The sequence below is a fragment of the Chiloscyllium punctatum genome, chromosome 19 (assembly GCF_047496795.1).
Source record: "Chiloscyllium punctatum isolate Juve2018m chromosome 19, sChiPun1.3, whole genome shotgun sequence".
In the NCBI taxonomy this organism is placed as follows: Eukaryota; Metazoa; Chordata; class Chondrichthyes; order Orectolobiformes; family Hemiscylliidae; genus Chiloscyllium; species Chiloscyllium punctatum.
The window spans coordinates 73966770-73990104 of record NC_092757.1 but is presented as its reverse complement, the minus strand read 5'-3'; the positions used below and the strand labels follow the sequence as shown (position 1 = coordinate 73990104).

The 23335-nt window shown below is 39.5% G+C and overlaps 1 protein-coding gene across 1 annotated transcript in view; it reads left to right on the top strand.

The window, feature by feature from the left end:
* Window positions 1-23335, top strand: part of acaca (acetyl-CoA carboxylase alpha) — a 271808-nt gene that overhangs the window by 133655 nt on the left and 114818 nt on the right. Inside the window, exons 38-40 of the mRNA XM_072589677.1 lie at window positions 1181-1384; window positions 5461-5616; window positions 7919-8059. Of these exons, the coding sequence (XP_072445778.1) occupies window positions 1181-1384; window positions 5461-5616; window positions 7919-8059 (501 nt within the window). The remainder of the gene's footprint in view (window positions 1-1180; window positions 1385-5460; window positions 5617-7918; window positions 8060-23335) is intronic.

Genomic DNA, 23335 nt, shown 5'->3' with positions numbered 1-23335 from the left:
TAGTATACTGATCATTCTGTGTCATAATCCAGTAAGTCAGGAGCATCCAATCTGCTATTAAAACCATAGGAATGAGTGACTGATCATCTCTGAGAACACTTTTGTGTTTGTGGGCTCATTAAATTTGGAGAAAATTAGTATTATCCAGCTTCTCAGCAATTTCAACCTCTTAGTGAAGAGATGGCCATCTGATGGCCAACCATTGTCAACTTGAGAGACACTTGGACTTTTGTGAAATGGCACAGGTGACAGTGTACACTGTCAGCATATCAATAATGCCTTGTATTGTCAAGAATGTGTGTCACATGGGAAGATGTTCATTTTTTTTTGTTTTCAACATGGTAGTTGAAGCTGTTGCAACAGATTAGAGAGCTTCCTGTAGATACGTCTGTTCCTAGATTTTAAAAAATTGGTAACTTTGAGCTGGTTGTACGCGGTCACCCTGAAATTGAATAATCCTTAGTTTATTATGCCATCATCATATTGCTTGTGGTGCCTCCCTGGCTTGTCACATTGTGATGTGCCATCATACCTATCAAGAGCAAAATGTGTCTGATTTGATTCTTGCATTCGGCTGATGACTGCATTTAAAAGTTAGGTTAAGTAAACATACATGGGATAGATGAAAGGTTCTTCGTGCTCACCATCAACGCTGCTTATGCTGCAGAAAGATTCCAGGTTTTGGTGAGGATAGGATTCGGCCCTTCAGTCAAATAGCCAGTCAACACTAAAATAAAATAAAGAACTGTGGATGATGGAAATGTGAAACAAAACTAGGAATTGCTGGAAAAACTCAACCGGGCTGGCGCACATGTGGAGAGGAAGTAAAATTAATGTTTCTGGTCCAGTGACCCTTCAAAACTTGAGGAACTCAGATATGCAGGAGGGTCACTGGACCTGAAACATTAACTCTGCCTTCTCTCCACAGATGTTGCCTCTCCAGGGTCACAATTACAAAATAGCGTTTGATCCAATAGGTAAAGAAAATGCTAGAAACATTCAGTAGGTCTGACAGCATTTATGGAGAGAGGAACCGAGTTAACATTTCACATTGATTTTTCATCAAAACTGGAGCTAATATGTTTCAAAAGTACGCTGTAGGCAGCCTCTGTTTTGGCATAGTGACCTCCTTCAGTAAACCTGCAATGGATGAGCACTACATTTCTGCCTCTTCCTCCAGATAGAAGAGTCTGTACGTAGCATGGTGATGCGATATGGCAGTCGTCTCTGGAAACTGCGTGTGCTTCAGGCGGAGTTGAAAATAAATATTCGTTTGACACCTACTGGAAAGGCCATTCCCATCAGGCTGTTCCTGACCAATGAGTCAGGTTATTATTTGGATATCAGTCTGTACAAGGAGGTGACAAATTCCAGGACTGGACAGGTAAGAGAAGTTGAGGAGTAACTTACTCACATAATGGAATTTCAAGTATTGTTTTCGGACGCTTGTTGAGTAAGTATTGTATAGCAAAGTAGATGTATAACTTGTACAATGCATTTCTGATATTCTGGTAGGATTCCTGTTCACCAAATCTGGTCAGTTTTCTGATCGTGGAGTAACTTAACTAATTTTGGTGGGGAGATCAGCTGGAATGAGGTTGGAGACTGGCTATGGAGGAACTTTGTCTACTGTTTGTGATTAAAGTTAAGGTGAGAGACAAGGTGCTGTTACTTTGTTGTTTAAAGGTAGGAATGGAAGTGGTAAAGTGGATGGAAGGAGGCAGGAAGTTCCATGAATAACAGCATGGTGGCTGAACCACACCGCCATTGAAGCTCACGTAGATGGATCGAAGACTATGTCCAATGTTAAGTGAGATGTTGATCCATGCAAGAACATTAAATAGCCGATGATCATGAAGATAAAGTGAGACCAGGCCAATAAGTGACCAGAAAAAAAGAATTTTGAAGTCTGCACTTAGAGATACAGAGCTTGAATAGAATAAGGTTGGTGGGTGTGTAGGAGGTAGTATGGGTAGGTAAGGTCCACTGTCGAGTAATGAATCCACTGAAGTGTGGAAAATTTGAGGTGATATGGTGCAAGCCAAACCTCTGAATGGTATTACAGGGATCTAAGGTGATGGAGACAGGGAGAAAGACTGCTATGGAGTTGGAAGGAAACATTTGTTGTATGTGATGCAAGATGTGCGATTTAGACATATTTTATGTCATTTGCCTTGAATGTTTGTTTTCAGAAGCAAGGTAATATCTGCTTTCTGATAGGCATAAATTGAATTGTGAGAGACCAATACCATGGTGTTGTACTGCAAAAGAAAGACATGAGACAGTGGAATAACCAGTAGTGTTGGAAACAAAGAACTTTGAGGGATACAGAAAGATGCGAAGCTGTGACTTTGACCACTACAGTTTGTGACTGACCAGGGCAAAAGCAGATTGGGATTAGAAGAGATGTAAACATAATTTCATTTAGAATCATTTTGAATAGAACGTTGTGCAAATTTTGATTGTACACCGAAAGTGCTCTAAAGTTTGAGGTTATTCACTTAGCTCTAGAAATTAATAGCTTGTTCAAATGGCAAATGCTTTTGAGCTTGTGACCTCAGGATGAGAGACTGTTGGCATGGCTATTATATCTTGCAAAGTGATGAAGCAGAGAATGCCAGAGGTCTGATGGGATAAAGTTTTCAAGGTGAAAGCAAGATATGGAGAAGGTCAGCAGATACATCAGTTGCAAGACAAAAGACGGAGTTGAAAAATGTTTGGGAGCATGGGTATAGTTGCCCTTTCAAGGGGTAGAGGTTAGTGGCAGGTTGATTGAAAGATTGCCATGTTAATCCTGAACCTTTCTGTTCCGTGGTCCAAATGTCAAAATGTCAGTTCATGATATCTCACATGCACATGTTGCAAATGTGTTCCTAAAGTGTCTGAACCACTCAGACTCTTTGGTACCCTTCCGTATAAAAATGTACATTTTACATTATTCCCTAAATCAACTTGGTATTCATCATTTTAATTTATGATGTTTGAGAAATTGAAAGATTCTCTTGCAAGAACAATGATTGAGCTCTGCTTTTTAGTAATTTGCAACCTGACCTTTTATTTGATATTCTTCTGATTGAGTTTATGATAATGAAATTACTGAGTATATGTCTGAAAGCCACAGCAGGAGGGAGATGAGGGCAAAAGGAGTGATTTAATCTTCTGTGTTCTCTTAGTGCCAGTGCTATTCTTAACCACAGTTGTTGTGGCTCTTTGTACAGCTTGATTACATTAGCTCATATCACAATGGCTTCAAGGCAAGCCTTTACTTGTCAGTAAATAATGCCATGACTTTTTTTTCCACTTGTAATTGTGTGGAATAAGACTTTTTTTCTTCTGGTGAAAACTTTCATTTTCATTATATATTGTAAATGACAAAAGAGGTCAGAGAAATGGCTACTATGTAATACAGTGGAAGAGGAGATTAGAATGTTTGTGTAGGTAACCTCTGGTAGCCTTTGGAAAGATTCCTCTGAGACCACTCATAAGCATGATTGATTGTTTTCGTAGCCAGCAGCTGATGAAAGATACAGCAGCAATGGATTATGGCAGGGATACCAATAGTGGCTCCGTTAGAGACGCACCACTAATCCTAAACCCGCAACATGCGGCAACTGATCAGAGTGTGCTTTGATGCAGGTTCAAGAAAAGTCCATGGTCCGACTCTGGTGCAAAGTAAGTGGTGAAATCTGAACAAAAGGAACAGAACCATTTGGAAAGATGCAGCCCGTTGAGGAACATACAGTTGCATTCAGTTCTGTTGAGTGAATTGTGAAGGAAAGGCCTTTCTCTTCAGAAATTGTTTCAATAAAGTAGCTATTAAAGGTGGCAGGATGTTTGACAGCTGTTAATACGGACAGCATTTAACGTTCCATTAACAGGGGCATGGAGTTCAAGAGCATTGATGTTATGCTGCACCTGTATAATCCACTAGTTAGATGTCAGCTGGAGTATAGTGTACAGGTCTGGTGCTACACTAGAAACGATGTAAATGCTTTGGAAAGGATGCAAAAGAGATTTACAAGTGTTGTTCCAGGGATGAAATAAATCATAAATGAGGATAGATTGGAGAAGTTGAAACTATTTTCTTTGGAAAGGCAAAGACTGGAGGGAGTTTTGATAGACGTTTTCAAAATCCTGTGAAGTCTGGGTTGAGTAGATAGAGTTTGTAAAAAGATTTAGAACCTGAAAGTACAGTTTTTAAAGTATTTTGCAAATGCAAGATCAGGAAAATCTTTACGCTGAAAGTGGTCTGGGTTTGGAATGCACTACCTGGAGGTTTGGTGAAGGCAGGTTCAATTGAGACATTGAAGAGCTTATTGGATAATTATTTAACCACAAACAATGTGGACAATTAGGGGAAAAATGCAGGAGCTTGACATTTAGTCCAAATGCTCAGCCAATGTTGACATGATGGGCGACATGGCCTCCTTCTGTACTGTAACAATTTTGTGATTTATTCAGAATAGCAGAAAGTGGGAAATGGGTCCCTTGGGGATCAGCACAATTTCTAAATTTCACTGCAACAAATTATAAGAAGGCATTAACAAACTTGAAGATGGGCATGTGGTCAGCAAATTAATTTCAGCATTCATAAGTATGAGGTTTTAAGTAATAAAAATAGAAGTATACATTTCTTCTTGAAAAATAAAAATCCAAATGTAGTTGAGGATCATGTGAATCTGGAAGTATAATAATGCAAATTAACATAAGTTGTGATGTAGATCAACAAGTCCATAAGGAGAGCAAACCCGCACAAAGATTTATCTGGTAATATTATTCCAAACTTGAGTTACAATAAGGCCACACTAGGAGAACTGTAAGGTTTTTGGTTATTATATTTTAGGACAAAATCAGAAGTATTAAAGAGGATATTAAAAAGCTTTACAAAGATAACACTGGAAGTATGAGGTTATATCTATTGGAAAAGGATAAACCAGTTGAGTGATATCTCTATTTTAAAATGATTCTGATGTGTTACTTAACAGAAATCATTGAAATTATGAAATGTTATGATGTACAAGACACAAAATGTGTTTCTACTTATGGGCAAGAGCATAACTAGACACCTTCAATACAAAATTGTCAAGAAATACAATTGGAAACTGAGAAGAAACATCTTTTGCCAAACCATGTGCTAATGTGGAAGAAGCTATCTCACAGAGGCAGTGGCGTAGGTACATTTAAGGAGATGCTTGATAAACATATCAGGGAATAGGAAATCGTTAGGTGAAGATGGATGTGAGGCAACATGAGTATTGCTAATTCTTAGTGTAGCCACATAATAAAACTTGATAACTTCTGAATCTCAAAGTATTCCGACTATAGGTATAGCAAATAATTATTTTGTTAATAGTTGTATTACTCCAATTAATTTCTTTACATTCTGGCATATAAATTTGCTGAAAAGTAACTTTGAATTTGCCTTAACTGTACTTAACTGTTTCTGTCTTTCAATAACAGATTATGTTTCAGGCCTATGGAGATAAACAGGGACCATTACATGGAATGCTGATTAACACACCCTATGTTACCAAAGACCTTCTGCAATCCAAAAGGTTTCAAGCCCAGTCTCTTGGAACAACATATGTATACGACTTGCCTGAAATGTTCCGGCAGGTAAATATGACACTTTGGAATACTGCTGTTTTCATGATGGTGGTTTGAACGGAATCAGCTGTGTATGTTTGTCAAGTTAGATAAACCAAGCAGGACAGTAGGAAATATGTTGCAACTTTTTAGGGTACCCTGCATTAGGGTGAAGAATAGTCTCCGGAGATCCCTGTTTCTGATGACTTCCCACCCCATTATTGAACATGTTCAGTTGTGGACAAAGAGGACAGAACCAAGGAAGATTATGAACCCAGAGGAAGTGAGGACTGCAAATGCTGGAAATCAGAGTCAAAATGTGTGGTGCTGGAGAAGCACAGCCGGTTAGGCAGCATCCGAGGAGCATGAGAGTCGACGCTTTGAGCATAAGCTCTTCAATCCTGCTGAAGAGCTTTTGCTCAAAACGTCGACTCCCCTGCTCTTCAAATACTACCTGACTGGCCAAGATTATGAACCCTTCTCCTTTTCCCCTACCTGAAATAGGAATTGCCAGTCGGACTGTCAAGGCACGCATAGGATTTGTGACCATTTTGGGGAATTACTGCATAGTATATCTATCATGGAACAGTGCAGAATGTCAGGTTTGGAGGCAATGAAATGGTGGGAGTGATGTTTTTAATGTTATACGATACTTTTGCACTTGGAAGTTTCTCAGTTTGGTATTGGTTTATCAATGCGTACAGTGTTTAAGAAAGCTATGTGGTTCATTGTGTCTGCACTAGCCCCATGAGCAATGAAAAGTTAATTCCAAAACTCTTATCTATTAAGAACTCCTCTGTTTTGTCCATAATTTTCCTTAAGGTATTCAATGGTCTGTCCTTGAACCGTACCACATACCAAAACATTCCAGCAACACAGTGTGCAGGAATGTTTGTTAATCTCTGTCCTCACTCCCTCCTAAAATTGATGATCGCCAACAACCAAACAGAGGAAATGCTCTTTCACTGCTTCCTCTGTCAAGACCCTTCATAATTTTGAAACCTGTGTTGTAGACAGAAATATCAAAGAGGAGTCTTGAGTTCTGTGTTCAGTAGTACAAGTGGCCTCAACTCACATCTCTTTAACCACATATGGGAGAGGCCAGAGACAGCTCCAAATCTGGCTTTCATGTGGGCCCAGTTTCCCTTTTAAATACAGCTCAGATCGGAGAGAGGTCAATGACACTAACTTTCTACCATCCCGACCTCTCTTTTTACAACCTTCCTTTGCCGACTTCCTGTGCTGGTACTTTCAGAAGTAATGTTTACACCATTTATTCCTTCATCTTCCCTAATGATGTAGTGAGCTGCTTTTACTGCCTACAAACATTTGTTGAAGGAATTCAACTAACACTTTCACACTAATTTGTTGTCTTCATTCCTAAGTTATAATTACCAACAAGTTGACAATTCTATAGGATCAGACTTTTCCATCTACATTTTTACTGAATAACAGACTTCAAACTGTGGCTTAAATAAGCCTTTCAAAAATACCCCTTATTTAAATGCTTGTGTTTAGAATGGCCTGTTTACAGAAACCCAAGTAAATTCCCAAATGTTTTTTCTCACCTGGACCATTTTATGAGCCTATGGGACTTCTCATTATCTTATTTAGTAACTCTGTATGGGGGCTACAAATCTGGCTGTGAACATCTGCTACATGAAGCTACAACTTCTTTCAGCCATCTTGTGTTAGCCAAAAAGTCCCAGGTGGCCATCTTGTCAACTTGAGACATGAACTGCTACAACAACCTCTGTGGAAATTTTTTCTTGGTTTTCTCTATGGAAACACTCCTGATACCTTGGATTTTCTCGTAACTGTTGATTCCCATTTCTGGCATCACACCTATAAAATTAATTCATATTCTTTCAGTGGCCACATATAAAAATTCACAAACTCTTTAGACGTAGTTGTTCTCCTTCAAGTGTGTGTTATGCATATTCCAAGTCACTTATTGCGAAAGGTTCAAGGCTGATTCCAGTCCTTTGCTCAGCTGCCCACCATGTGCACTTCCATTAGGCATCATCAGCTATTTATGTGTAACTGAGACCTTAGTTAATTTTCCCTCTCCTTTCATTGGGAGTTACGTGTAGCACCCTGACGTATTTCTACAACATACCCCTCTTGAGGAGTTGTAACAAAGCATGCACTTCAAGTCTGTCTCTACTTTCCATTTATGAATTAAGTAACAGGATAAATGAGGAACATCACATAAATAGTTCATAAATATTTTTGATATATAGTATCATACAACATGTCTTTAGAATGCATTTAAATATTTATGCACAATATTTCAGCTTAACCATTTTAAAGCTTACTTTTCATTTTGAAGTCTTTAATCAAACTATGGACCTCTATGGAAGTGCAGGCCTATTTACCCTCCCCACCTGAAGAGCTGCTGACATTCACTGAGCTGGTGCTGGACAGTCAAGGTCAGCTCGTACAGCTGAACAGACTACCTGGAGGCAATGAGGTAAGTGCAGAGAATTTGGAAAATATGCTGCATTGCAGCCATTTTTCTAATTTTTACCAAACACAAATTAATTGGCATTGTTGACGAACAACAAATGATTGAACTTCATCTCTTCTTTGGAAGTATTAGCTTGAAAATTGCTGATAATGACAAATCAGGACAATTCACAACGTCAATATAAAGGGAGACAACATTTTAAAGCTGTATGAGAAGTGTGTCCAGTATGATGGCTCTGTTGACAATGGACTCTGACTGGTAGAGGTGTTGCCATGGAAAAAATACTAGTTAGAGGTTGACTGACAGTTAATTGTCAAACTTTAAATTTAAACCAAGCAAATCAACTCTGACTCTGACTCTGACTCCAATCCAGCAGGCTTTGGGATAGAATAAAATGAATACAAATTCAAAAGCTTTAATATCCTCTTTGCACTGTTTTAACTTTCGGTCTTTTAGTTGTCCTTGTATGCCTGTTTATATAATTTATACCTATTGTTACCAATTTTGCTTTAAATGGCTTTGTTGAAATGTTACAAACATTGGAATCTGGAATATGTTATCTCGCACCTTAAAAGTAGCATAGAGATAATGTCAATTTTCTTTGTTCTCTACTAAAACAAGAGTATTAACGTAGCTGTGCTGAAGCTGCTGATTCTTTGCTGAAGCCTGATTTTGAAGATGCTGGGAGCTGTCCAGCACCTCATCCATTGATTGTCAGAAAGCTTTTTGATTAGGGATAAAGGAATGAATGAGAGCTTGGCTTTTTGAGTTTGATTTATTGTTATCACATGTACCGTGATACCATGAACAGTGTTGTTTTGCATGCTATACAGGCAGATCGTACTATACCAAGTGCATCAGGGTAGCAGAACAGAGTACAAAATACAGTGTTACAGTCACCGAGGAGGTGTTGAGGGAAAGATCAACATTTACACTTGAGAGGTCCATTCAAATGTTTGATAACTGCAGGGAGGAGCTGTTCTTGAATCTGTTCGTATGTGTATTCAAATTTTAATATCTTCTGTTCATTGCAAGAGGGTGGAAGAGAGTATAATCGGGATGGGAGGGCTCTTTGATTATGATGCTTGCTTTTGCGAGGTAATGGGAAGTACAGAGTCAATGGATGGAAGACTCATTTGCAGAACAGGAGTAAACCATAGGCTCCCTTACCCTTATTTTGGCACTGAATGCAATCATGGCTAAACTTGCGCTTCAACTCCATTTTTCCACCCACTTAATGCATTTCCTGATTCTCTGAAAGACCATGGCCTTAAGTAGATTCAAAGGTAGACCATTCCAATGATTCTCAATCCTCTGAGTAAAGAAATATCTTCTCATCTCAGTCCTAAATGCTAAATTCCTTATCCTGAGACTATGACGCCTCCTGTTCTAAATTTCCCAGCTGGAGAAAGCCATCTTAGCGAGTTCTGAGAAGATTTGCAGCTCAGGTTGAGGTTCTGGATGTAGGTTTGCTCGCTGAGCTGGAAGGTTCTTTCCAGACGTTTCATCACCCTAATTGGTAACATCCTCAGTGGGCCTCAGGTGCAATACTATTTATGATTCCTGCTTTCTATTATAGTACATTATAGTATACCTGTTATTTTGTTGCCCGCTCACTTAATCTGTTTGTATTTGTTTACAAACTCTTTGCATCCTCCTGTCAGCTTAACTGCCCAGAGGGCAGCTGAGAGTCAACCACATTGCTGTTGGTCTTGAGTCACATGTAGTCCAGACCATGTAAGGTGGCAGTTTCCTTCCCTAAAGGACATGAGCGAACCAGATGGGTTTTTCTGACAATCGGCAATAGATTGATGGTTACCATTAGACTCTTAATTCCAGATATTTATTGAATTCAGATTTCACCATCTACTATGTCGGCTTTTGAACCTGGGTCTTTGGATTAACAATCCAGTGATAACACTAGGCCATCGACTCCCCGGTAAATTAACAAACTTGCATATTTTCCTCCTGGTCTTGAAATCCCTAAACTGGGCGGTGGAATTATACTCATTGCAACTTGAAAGTTAACCCCATTTATTTATATTCCCTAACTGCTGTCCATGAACTAATCCTCCATGTGTGGATTTATATTACCACATCTCCTCTGAGCCTTTTCTTGGATATTAGCCTTTTGTGTGGCACCTTATTGAATGTCTTGTGGAAATATACCTTTGTCTTCTATTTATCTACCAGTTTATTTAATTGGTAAAGAAACTTACAAATTTACCAAACAGAATTTCCTTTTCATAAAATCATGCTGACTCTGGTTATTGAACTTCTAAGTCCTGACGCTTCCTTAATAATAGATTCTATGATTTTCTTGATCACTATGCCAAGCTAACTGGTCTGTAGTTCTTTGTTTTCTGTCTCCTTTCTTGATTAGCAGCATTACCTTCAATAATTTAAAATTTGTTAGGACTGTTCGAGAATGGAATTTTGAAAGTCATGCCCTATACAACAACTATATCTATGACTGCTTCCTGTAGAACCTTTGGATGTTGGCCATCAGGTTCTGGGGATTTATCAGCTGATAAGTCTAATCTGGTTCTTCTGTGCCATTTGTAAATATTCACAGTCAGGAGAGTTTCTTCTTGCAAGCCCAGGACGCTCAGGCTGAGACCAGTTAACTCAGTACAGACCACAGGACTCCTGCTGTGCATTGATAATGACCATACCTTAGTGAAAGCAGAGTTTTGTATTTACTGTCACAAAAGTGAGGAAAGATTTTCATTTATATACGTTTCCCAGCTTCACTATGTCCCAAAGTATTTTCCTGCAAATTAAGTACTTTTGGAAGGAGTAGGGAAAAGTAGGATAGATGAGCAGACTAGTACTTGGGTGTTACTGATCACTGAAAATATCAGTTATTGGGGGTACAAGAAATTTTGCGTCCTGAAAGATGGGATTAAAGGCGCCAATTTAACTTCTGAAAGATTGTCATCCATGAAGCTTTTGGAACTGAAGTTACAGCCCCATTGGCGATAGATTTATAGATATCCCTCCCTACTTCCACCCTCCTGCTTATCATGATCTCAAACCTGTTTTGTCCTGGGACAAAATTATAGTTTCTAAATGCCAAGTTGATATACAATGGTTCCTAAAAGGATTTGCTTCACTGCTTTTTGGCTGAGGTACATTTTGGCAAAATTGCAAAAATTTAGGCTTAGTTTTTATCTGCTTATCTTGTAAGATTTTTTTAAAAACACACTAAATTAGTTTGAGCTTTTTTAATCTTATCTGTACTGCATACACCATTTTCATGTGGATCACCAGAACCATTTCTTTAACAATAATCATGTTGCCAAATGCACAAAGCTTTGCAAAGAATTGAACCCAGCCACACAATTTCCATTCTGTACTGCAGTTGATGAAAGCTGGGAAAATGGATAATTCCCAAAGGAACAGAGCTTGCTCCTGCTTGAAATTACCAGCAGCTCTGTGCTGCCTGGACTTGACCATGTAACGTTTGCTCTGTCTGGAGCTGTACAAACGGTTTGTAATGCCACACTGTAACATTTCAACAACTCCAAAATAAGATTTGGTGTTCTAATTAAAAAGAGAGGCTTCGGGTGGAAAGAACTCATTTATAAAATAGAGTTTAGCTTATGCCGCCAGTGAAATAATTAATGAGCAGGGTAGTATTTTTTGATAGAAAGATCAGAAGGAAAAGAAATGCAAGTTTAACCCTTCAAAGGCTGCAAGACTTCAACATTTCTGAGTTGTCTTCTGATCAACTATATACATAAAGCACGTTTGTTTTGAACTTATTCTTGATGTTAATTACAAAGCGTTCATCTGAAATTCTTTTGCTCTTTAATAATGTATTAACCTGCTTATTTCAAATGGGTTCTATTGAAATCAAATGTGTAAATTCATTCATTATTTGTGACAATGATACAATTTCAACATATATGAGAATTGTCAGGTAAATCACTATTTACGGGGCAAGTGGAATGAGGAGTCCCTTTAGTCAATATTTCAAATGAGCATGTTTCCTTAAGTAAGGGCTTCACATTGAATTAAATACAATCATGTACTGCCATTGTTTGTATCCATGATTGTCAGTGTAACACTGATAAGAGATTTTGTTTTTAAAAGAGGGAAATGTTGGTCAAGACGTGAGCAGAACTCCCTTTTCTTTCTCAAATAATGCTGTGCAATCTTTTCCATTCTCATCCGTATGACACTATCCGTTGCAGTACAGTACTCACTCTGTACTGCAGTAAAATGTTGGCATAGGTCATAGGCTTAAATCCTGAAGTGGGGCTAAAATCTATGATCATCTGAGGATGCTACTTCTGGGTCAAGCTGATCTGATCTACCAGTTAACATTTGGTTGGTGTGCATGGAATTGAACCACCAAAATTAGAAAGGCTTCAGGATCAAACAAAGTCAATATCACATTAGTTAAACCCGATTAATAGGAAGAAATTGAAATTAGTTTAATTGTCCAGTTTAGGAAAGGGCTATCAGTAAGATTTCCATTTCTGCCTTTCGAAATGTTTGATGCAGGCTAAAATTGAGATTGTGCTTGACTATGTTGCCTTCCATAATCATACATCCTGCATATTTGTCCAATCCTAATTATGCCTGCCACAATTAATTTGCTCACTTAGCCTCTGAATGCCTGATCACAGGAAGGTCAAAGAGAACTGTGCTGTTTGGATTGATTTATTAATATTTGAATTATTAATTCATTTACTTTCCCCTTTTTCTCAATGACAACCCTCTTGAGATCAAGACCTTGTCCTGAGAGAATCTCAAATTCATTTTTGAACTCCCTGTGGCGCTGTACTTTGAAAACAACAATAGGTTAGATTTGCTCTTCGTGGCCAGTCATTCATAACATTTACTCTTGCAGTTGTCCATAGATTTACTATGGGTTTTTGAATTGGAACTTGCTGTTAATTAGGACCGAAACAAGACAGCACCCAGTGGAGGGATTTGGGACCTATATGAGCAAGGCAAGCCACTGTATACCTCTTTAATTAATCAGATTAGAGAATCATTAAAGAACTGAATGAAGAATTGTTAGTTTGTATACTTAATTCATTGTATTCAGGCACATAAGGTGAGAAAAGAAGAAAGAAAAGCATTGAGAGATAAAGCAGAATGAAAATATAGAGGATCATACTTTTAAATTTTTTTAAACCCTTCATTAAATCAAAAGTAATGCCAACAAGTTCTTTGTCAGTACAATAATTAAAAATTTACTTCCACTAGAATGAACAAGCCCTAACTTTTTCCTCATGTTTCAGTGGGCAACTATCCCGTAAGTGAAGTCTGATTTAAGAGGAACACGGATAGCTTCATTGTTATTTCCATTGTACCATCCAGCCTTTTAATTAATATGTTGCAGAGCTAGATCACCTGGATAAAATAACTTCTTGCAATTTGTATTTGTTCAGTGAATGAGTAACATTAGAATTAGATCTTTACGTAAAATTGGGTCTGATTTAAAAATATAGTTTATTTGCTACAAAATGCATTCTTGGAGCAAAAGAACCAAAAACAAAGACAATGAACTGCGGATGCTAGAAATCTGAAACAAAAACAAAGATTGCTGGAGAAACTCGGCAAGTCTGGCAGCATCTGTGGAGTGAAAGCAGAGTTAATGTTTAGGTCAAGTGACCCTTCCGAACTTAAGAAGAACTCAGAACTGAAGAAAGGTCACTGGATCCCGAGATGTTAACTCTGCTTTCATTCCAGAGATGCTGCTAGCCCTGCCGAGTTTCTCCAGCAATTTTTGTTTTGGAGTTCTAACACCTGGGGTTCTTTTTTAAAATCTATTTCAATACAGATATTAAAATATCTAAGTTTTTCAATGAAAATGATCATTACAAAACTTATTGGGAGCACTTTGATCAATTTGATAAGCATACTGTTGAGTTTAGAACTTAATAAGGCAGGCTGACATACCTCTTTGTACCAGATTTGGTGGCCTTTAGTGGAGATCAGTTGGTAGAAAGGGAATGCTGCTGAAAGTATACCATATAATTGACCTTTGTTATGATATGTATACTCATGTAAAGAGGACCCACTTGGGAAAGGAAAGTCAGTGTCCAGAGAACTGCATCCTGACATGATCCAAAATCTTCAGAAAGAGGGAGAAAATAGTTAGTTTTCTCTGCTTGACCATTTTAGCAGCAATGTTATGAAAGGAGCTTCCTCATCAGTTAAGCGATCACACCATGCATTTAGTAGCATGGTAACTTACGTTTTATAGAGTCAGAGTAATAGTCATACAGCACCGAAATGGGCCCTTCAGTCCAGCTCTTGTGTGTAGATCAAGTTTCCCAAAATACACTAGTCCCATTTTCCTGTGTTTCGGCCCATATCCCTCTAAACCTTTCATATTCATGTACTGTCCAAATGCCTTTTAAATTTTGTAACTGTTCCTGCATCTTCCACTTCCTCTGGTAGTTCATTCCACATACATTTTCACCTGAGGGGTGTTTTGTTTACCCTTTGGTCTCTTTTAAATCTTTCTCCCCTCATCTTAAAAATCAGCCCCCTAGTTTTGAACTCCCCTACCCTAGGAAAAGAATTTTGCTATTGACCTTATCTATGCCCCTCATGATTTTATAAACCTCTTTAAGGTCACCTTTCAACCTCCGGTGAAAGAAGTCCCAGCCTCTCCTTATAACTCAAACCCTCCAGTTCTGGTAACACCCTTGTAAATCTTTTCTGCACCTGCTACAATTCAGTAATATCCTTTCTATAGCAAGGTAACCTTTTATCTTGTGATGGATCATGAAGCTGCTGACACAGTAGTTTTAGATTTGATAAGATTTTATTTTGTCACAACAAGTGAGATAACTTGGGAGATTCTTTATCTTGGCAATAGATAAAGCTAACTTGTTGCTTAACAATAATTTAGAATAATTATTGCTGTTTTCTTTTTGACTCAAAAAAAACTACAAAGTTAATTTCAGTCACTAAAACAATTTTTTCAGAGGTTGAACTTAATAATTCTGGCATACTGGCAGGTTAAGAAGAGATGCACACCTTTCATGTTCTTCTGCAGAAATTCTTTTGTAAGATACAAAACAAACTAATTCCTGTATGATTTGAAAAGATTCCATTGTAACTTGTTAAGCCTTTACTGGCTATCCGATATAGTGTTTTCTAATCCTTGATGATTTACACTTACAGGATACAGAAGGATTCTTATACACTTGATTTTCCATCCTTATATAGACTCAAAACTGCCAACTGAACTAAGATTCCAGTAGAAACACATTTGTTCAACGTAAAAGGCTTTATTTGGGAAATTCTGTTTGCCATCAAATGGTAATGGTCGATCACTGCTTGCTTGCTACCTCTTTTTTAAAATGTTAGTCTGGATTTCATAGTCAGTGGTGAATCGGTGTGGTTGCCAATGACCACTAAGAAAATTGTCTGCAATGACCTCTATGACATTGATTTCCCTTTCCCAACTTGCTTTGAATCTGGCACCAAGGGATTCCAGGTGTCTAATGGTGTCCAGGTGTAAAAGTGGCTAATGTTGTGCCACTTTTTAAGAAGGGTGGGCGGGAGAAAGCAGGAAATTATAGACCAGTTAGTCTGACCTCAGTGGTGGGAAAGATGCTGGAGTCTATTATAAAGGATGAAATTACGGCACATCTGGATAATAGTAACAGGATAGGACAGAGTCAGCATGGATTTATGAAGGGGAAATCATGCTTGACTAATCTTCTTGAATTTTTTGAGGATGTAACATGGACGAGGGAGATCCAATGGATGTAGTGTACCTGGACTTTCAGAAAGCTTTTGATAAAGTCCCACACAAGAGGTTAGTGAGTAAAATTAGGGCGCACGGTATTGGGGGCAAAGTACTAGATTGGATAGAGAATTGGTTGGCTAATAGGAAACAAAGGGTAGTGATTAACGACTCCATTTCGGAATGCCAGGCAGTGACCAGTGGGATACCGCAGGGATCCGTGCTGGGACCGCAGCTTTTTACAATATATGTAAATGATATAGAAGATGGTATCAGCAATAACATTAGCAAATTTGCTGATGATACAAAGCTGGGTGGTAGGGTGAAATGTGATGAGGATGTTAGGAGATTACAGGGTGACCTGGACAAGTTAGGTGAGTGGGCAGATGCATGGCAGATGCAGTTTAATGTGGATAAATGTCTGGTTATCCACTTTGGTGGCAAGAACAGGAAGGCAGATTACTACCTCAATGGTATCAAATTAGGTAAAGGGGCTGTTCAGAGAGATCTGGGTGTTCTTGTCCACCAGTCAATGAAGGTAAACATGCAGGCACAGCAGGTCATGAAGAAGGCTAATAGCATGCTGGCCTTCATAACAAGAGGAATTGAGTATAGAAGCAAAGAGGTGCTTCTGCAGCTGTACAGGGCCCTGGTGAGACCACACCTGGAGTACTGTGAACAGTTCTGGTCTCCAAATTTGAGGAAAGACATTCTGGCTATTGAGGGAGTGCAGCGTAGGTTCACGAGGTCAATTCCTGGAATGGCAGGATTGCCTTACACGGAAAGACTGAAGCGACTGGGCTTGTATACCCTTGAGTTTAGAAGACTGAGAGGGGATCTGATTGAAACGTATAGGATTATGAAAGGATTGGACACTCTGGCAGGAGGAAACATATTTCCGCTGATGGGGGAGTGCCGAACCAGAGGACACAACTTAAAAATACGGGGTAGACCATTTAGGACAGAGATGAGGAGAAACTACTTCACCCAGAGAGTGGTGGCTGTGTGGAATGCTCTGCCCCAGAGGGCAGTGGAGGCCCAGTCTCTGGATTCATTTAAGAAAGAATTGGATAGAGCTCTTAAAGATAGTGGAGTCAAGGGTTATGGAGATAAAGCTGGAACAGGATACTGATTGGGAATGATCAGCCATGCTCATATTGAATGGCGGTGCAGGCTTGAAGGGCTGAATGGCCTACTCCTGCATCTATTGTCTATTGTCTAGTGAAATCAACAAATAAGATTAGTTATATCAAGTAGCCTGTCAGACAACAAAAAACAGGAAATAAAATGTGTTGAATTTATGACTTCCAACTGAAATTTTAAGAGTGTGAAATAAATAATTGACACACTCATGTACAATCAAAGTTGAAGCTGAGCTCCCACAAAAGTTTCTAAAATTATTTTTTAAATGGAGAAATTAGACATTCCATAAAAATTGAAATTCACTTTATTGCGCCAGTGAGAATATCCCAGCAGATAATTGATGAACCTAGAGTTCCACTGAAAATGCAGTTAAACTTTTTTCAAAGTTTTTATGGGGATCGCCGTCAGCAGCCACTCACTGACCTGTATGGTTGTCCTTGTCACTCATCTTGGGTTCTGTGGGTCCTTGTCTTGCTAATGAAACTAATCCTGGTGCTACATCTCTGACCACACATTTAACAGGTGTTTCCAGGAAGTGGATTTGATCCTAGGCCTTGACATCTCTGGCATTCCTTTCTCCGGTTTCTTTTCTGTACTTCCCTTTGTCAACAGCTCTATTCTCAAAGAATTGTGTCCCTTCGTATAGGAGCTTCCTACAAAATGGTTTCTTCTGAAGGCAGGTCTCCCGTGCATTGACATCTATGTTACATTTCTTGGGGGTAGCCTTCAATGAGTCTTTGAAACACTTCCATTGTACTCCTTGTATAAATGCCTTCCTTGAGCTGGGCGAAGATGATTTGCTGTCGCAGTTAGAATTCAGGCATTCTAAGCAGGTAGCTGGCCCAGCAGAGTTGATTTTGGATGGCCATAGACCTTGCTGGTATTATTGGCTGCTTCAAGAATGCTGATGTCAGTCTGCCTGTTCTTCCAGCTAAGGCAGTGAATCCTTTTCAAACAGCATTGATTGAACCTTGAGGTGATGTTTATGTGAGATCCAGATTTCGGAGCCAAAAATAAGAGTTCAAAGGATGACTGCCTTATACGCAAGGATCTTGGTTTCAGCAAGGATGTCACGGTCATCCTTAGGCCTAAAGATGGTGCTCACAAATAGGATATGGAGTTGGGTCTCTGTATCAATATCACCTTTTAGATAAGAAGTAGTAGCCCAAGTAGAGGAAAAGTTCCACGTTTGGGAGGGCTTCTCAGTTGATTTTAATGGAAGGATGGATTGATTAATCTTGAGCTTGAGGCTGAGACTAGTTCTTCAGTATGCCTCTGCAAAGGTATAAAGCAAGGCTTGACGATTCTGATCCTGTCATCTGCATACGGAAATTCCATGAGAAGTTGGTGTCACTTTATCCTTGGATTTCGACCAGTTGAAGTTGCAAAAGTTTCTATCTGTTCTGTAGATTAAGTCCACACAACAAGGAAGCCTGATCTTGACGAGAAGAAGAATGGTGGCAATAAAGATAGAGGAAAAGGTGGGCACAAAGATGCATCCCAGCTTGACCTTGAAGAACTTAGTCGTATTACTGTCAGTCAGGACCTTTACCAACATCTTGTCATGGACGAAATGGAGAATGTTGATGAATTTCACTGGACAAGTGGCCTTTGACAGGGTCTTTTGTAGTGCTTCCTGATTGACTGAGTCAGAGGTCTTGGTCAGGTTAATGAAAACTTTGTAGGCTGCTGTTCTGGCATTTTTCTTGGCGTTGCCAAGCAGAGAAAATCATATCTATAGTTCCACAATTTGGTCAGAATCCACACTGGCTTTAGAAACATAGGATTTCCTCAGAGACTGGGTGATTGACCGTAGGGAGATGTTGTGCGCAGAGTTTCAGCTCCTTGGCCTTCAGTCCATCATTAGTTCGTGATTTCCCTCGTCCTACTTTGTAACTCCACCGTTGCTGTTTGATCAGATCTCCTCTTTGACTCATTAATATCATTTTTCCAAGAGAGCTTTCTTCTTGTTGATGATGATATTCTTGTCAAAATAGTCTTGATGTTTCCTGGGCTCGCATATGATGGTTTCTTCACAGCATGAAATGATTGCTATCTTCAGTTGTTTTCAGATTTTCTCTACTCCATTAAAATGATTTTAGTGAAGACATTGTTGGAAGGTCACTAATCTGCTGGGCTCTTGAAGCTGCTCAGCTTTGAGCATTTTCCTGAATTATTTCTTCATCTTCTGGTGTCTTTTGATTCATTATAAAGGAACGGATGAGCTGGTGATTTGTCCAGGAGTTGTCTGCACTGACCATTGCTGTTTTCATGAAGACATCTGTTTGATGTCAGTATCAAATGATGATGTTGTCGATCTTGTGCTTAATGCTTTGCTCATGGGTGCATCGAAGAATCTTGAACTTGTCTTTAAGGTGGTGACCAGCTGTGGTATACATATTGGGTGAGCAGGAGAATTGCATTGGAGTTGCAGTTTCACATTTCTTCCTTTCCATTGACTCCTTTTCAGAGGTGGGAGATATTTCCAACCCTAGCTTTGAAGTCTCCAAGAAGGATGATTTTAATTTCTTTGGGACTTTGGTGAGTATGGTGTCCAAAGTGTTGTAGAAGCCTTCTTTGGCATCAAGTATCGGAGAATAGGCATTCATGGCTATTACTTGCAGGATCTTGGCAGGTTGTATAGTGATTGTTGCTGCCAACAGGGAGCTTCAAGAGTCAGTTCACAAGTTTGTTCTTGGCAAATATAATTCCATGCATCTTGTGTTGATCCTTGAGTGTTCCTCTCCAGAAGAAGGTATAACCACCATCTTCTTTCCTCAGCTACTCTTCACCTCTGTTCGGGCTCCTGCAGGGAAGCAATGTGAGTGTTGCAGTCAGCGAGATTTGAGAAGATTTGTAGTTCAGGTTGATGTCCTGGATGTACGTTTGCATGCTGAGCTGGAAGGTGCGTTTTCAGATGTTTTGTCAGCAGACTAGGTAACATTGTCAGTGAGCCTCAGATGAAGCACTTGGTGGTATGGCACGCTTTTTATTTATAAGTTTGAGTTTCTTTGGGGTGGTGATGTCATTTCCTGTGCTGATGTTATTTCATGGTTTTTTTCTCCAGGGGCAGTAGATGGAATCCAAGTCAATGTGTTTGTTGATAGAGTTCCGTTTGGAGTGCCATTCTTCTAGGAATTTTGGAAGGTCATTTACAGAATGCCTGGCAAGAACTGTAACAAACACTACATTGGACAAACTGGCAGAAAACTAGCCACCGGGATACATGAATATCTTTACATACAGACGAGGAAGGACACCACTTCGACTGGGGCAACATGTCCATCCCAGGACAAGACAAACAGAGACATGCCCGCGAATTCCTAGAAGCATGGCACTCCAACCGGAACTCTATCAACAAACACATTGACTTGGATCCCATCTACCACCTCCTGAGAAAAAGAACAGGAAATTACATCACTACATGAAATGTCCTAACCAACGCAAGGAAACCTAAACACACAAATAAAAAGCGGGCCATACCACCAGTGCTTCACTGGAGGCTAACTGATGATGTTACTTAGTATGGTGACGAAATGTCTGAAAGCAAACCTTCCAGCTCAGCGAGCAAACTTATATCCAGTATTTGAAGTGTCTGAGTTCCTGGACAACAAGGGCAGTTTTTTTCGTTCCACATGATGATTTTGCTCTTAGCCATGAGGGTTCATGCATTCCAGCCTCTGAGATTGAGTTTGACTTTGGTTTTCAGACTGCAGGTAGATCAGTCTGCTGGATGCGGTTTTCCAGCCAGGTTGATGACCGAGCAGACCAATTTTTAGGCACCTTTTGTAGTTTCTTGCCTGTGCAGGGTGAGCACAATGCATCCTGAAGATCAGGCCTGCTCAGTTGTGAAGAAAGCTGCTGAAATCTGTTATTCCTTTTCCAAGAGTGAAATGACTGAGTCAGACTCCACCACCTACATGCTGGTCCAAAGCTTCCTGATCTCTCACTTCTGTCACTGTCACTTCTTGCCACAAGGCTTATGCTGTGTGTGTCAACATTGGGGTTGAATTCTTTTAGCTAGACACCTTTTTAATATGGGAATGCTGTTGCACAACAGGCACACAGTCCTCGACAGAAAGTAGATCCAGTTCCAGTAGGAAGGAAACCTCGGTTACTAGGGATCTCTTTATTTTGCAGCCTTCATCTGCTATTTCAGCCATTGATATCACACAAATAACTTCTGCCTGGATTGACACTGAGGACTAGTTTTGGATTGTACTTTTTCTGAATCCTTCCCTCGACCTTACTATCATGGATGATCCTGCCAGGAGTTGAGAACTGCTGACTGCATTGTTCTCACGATCAATGGAGCACTTACTCCTCTCCACTGCATCAAAGTAGCATTCCACACAATGGGTTTATGTAATATAATAAAGCAAAGGAGCACATCTTTGACAAAGATTCATAATTGACTGTAGTCTGGGGGACTTTAGAAATGCATTCAATGGTGAAAAAGGTGGAATCACTGACTCAAAAACCATGTTTTACTTCTCATTAGAAATTATTGACCATGTCAGAGGTGTAATATCAGCAAGCACTGGCTATTTCAAAGGAACATTAAATTTAGGAATGAGAAAAAGCCATTGACCTTTTGAGACTGCTCCTCCACTCAGTAAGGTCATGGCTCATCCAGTTGTGGTCTCATCTCCACTTTCATATCTGTACTCCAAGACCCTGACTCCCTTGTCTATCAAACATTTGACTCGGCCTTGAGTTAATTTAAAGACCCAACTTCCATAGCATTTTGAGTAAGATAATTCCACATTCTAATGACCCTCTGAGGAAAAGATCCTCCTCAACAATTCAAAAATAAGAGGTCTCCCATTTTAAGACAATGTCCCCTTTGCTTGAGCCTCCCCTCACAAGAGAAAATATTCTTTAAGTATCCACCTCATCCTTATGTTTCAGTAAGGTCTTATGTTTCATTCTTTGAAATTACAGAGGATGCGTTCAAACTTTCTTTATAAGATCACCCTTTGATCCAGGAATGAGCCAAGTAAGCCTTTTCTGAATTGCTCGGAATGGAATTAGAGCTTTTATTCAAATAAGATGATGAAAACTGTACACCATGCTCCAGATATAATGTCATCAAAACTGTACTGCTGCAGTAAAACTTCTCTACTTCTGTGCTACAATGCCCTTGCAATAAACGACAATATTCCATTTGCTTTCCTAATCTTGTGCTGTACCTGCATGCCAACTTTCTATGATTCATCTACCAGGAACTGGGTTCTGTAATCTCTCATTTCAATAGTGTACTGGTCATCTGTATTTACTCCCAAAGTGAACAATTTCATATCAACTCCTGTTGGAGGACTACACTGGCAGTTCACAGTGCCTTATTATTATGGCTTTCTTCATCTTTGAGGCTGAGTGTCTGATGGTCGTTTTTCCATAGGAGGCATCGCACTTTTTAAAATTCCCTTGTGGGATGTGGACATTGCTGTCTGAGCCAGTGCTTGCTGTCCATCCATGGTTGCCCTTAAAAAGTTGGTGGTAAGCTGCTTTCTTTAACAGCTGTGGTCCAGGTAATGTAGGTAGTGTCATAACGCTGCTAGGGAGAGAATTCCCATATTTTGACCTGGTGACACCTGAAAACATGGCGATATATTTCAAAATCTGAGAAAGTTGATCTCAATCCCATGTTCACCAAATGTCCAGAACATGGGCTATTTCCAGCCGTGGCTACAAGAAGATAGTCAAAAGAAGCAGTCTCATCCAGGATCAGTCTTTCTCCCTGAACCTGCAATCAGCAAAGATCAGGATTTGAAATGAAACATTTCTGGTCAGTGCAACGAATCTGCTAAGTGATCCATGGGGAAGGTTGTTTTAAGACTGCTTTCTTAAATATGTTTGGATGTAATTTTTTTTCCTAATTGGAGTTTATTAAGTAAATGAATGGTATGTCACTAGGAGTGCCAACATAGAAGACAACAACAAACAATGGCATTTGTTAGCCATTTCAGGTATAGAACTTGTGACAGAAGCTGCCTGTCTTTGAATTTAAAAATCATACAACACCAGGTTATAGTCCAACAGGTTTAATTGGAAGCACACTAGCTTTCGGAGCGACGCTCTTCATCAATCACCTGATGAAGGAGCGTCGCTCCGAAAGCTAGTGTGCTTCCAGTTAAACCTGTTGGACTATAACCTGGTGTTGTGTGATTTTTAACTTTGTACACCCCAGTCCAACACCGGCATCTCCGAATCATGTCTTTGAATTGGGCTTTTAAGCCATCAGCAAAAGTTCAACATGTGAAACTACTTCATTTCCAACAGATTTGCTTCATGTCTGTTGTGTGGCTTAATTGGAAGGATCCTAACAGAATATGCAGTTGCCAAACTTTCAGTCAATTCTGTAGATTATGTCCACACCTCTGGAAAGCTTGTTCTTGACAAGATGAATAATG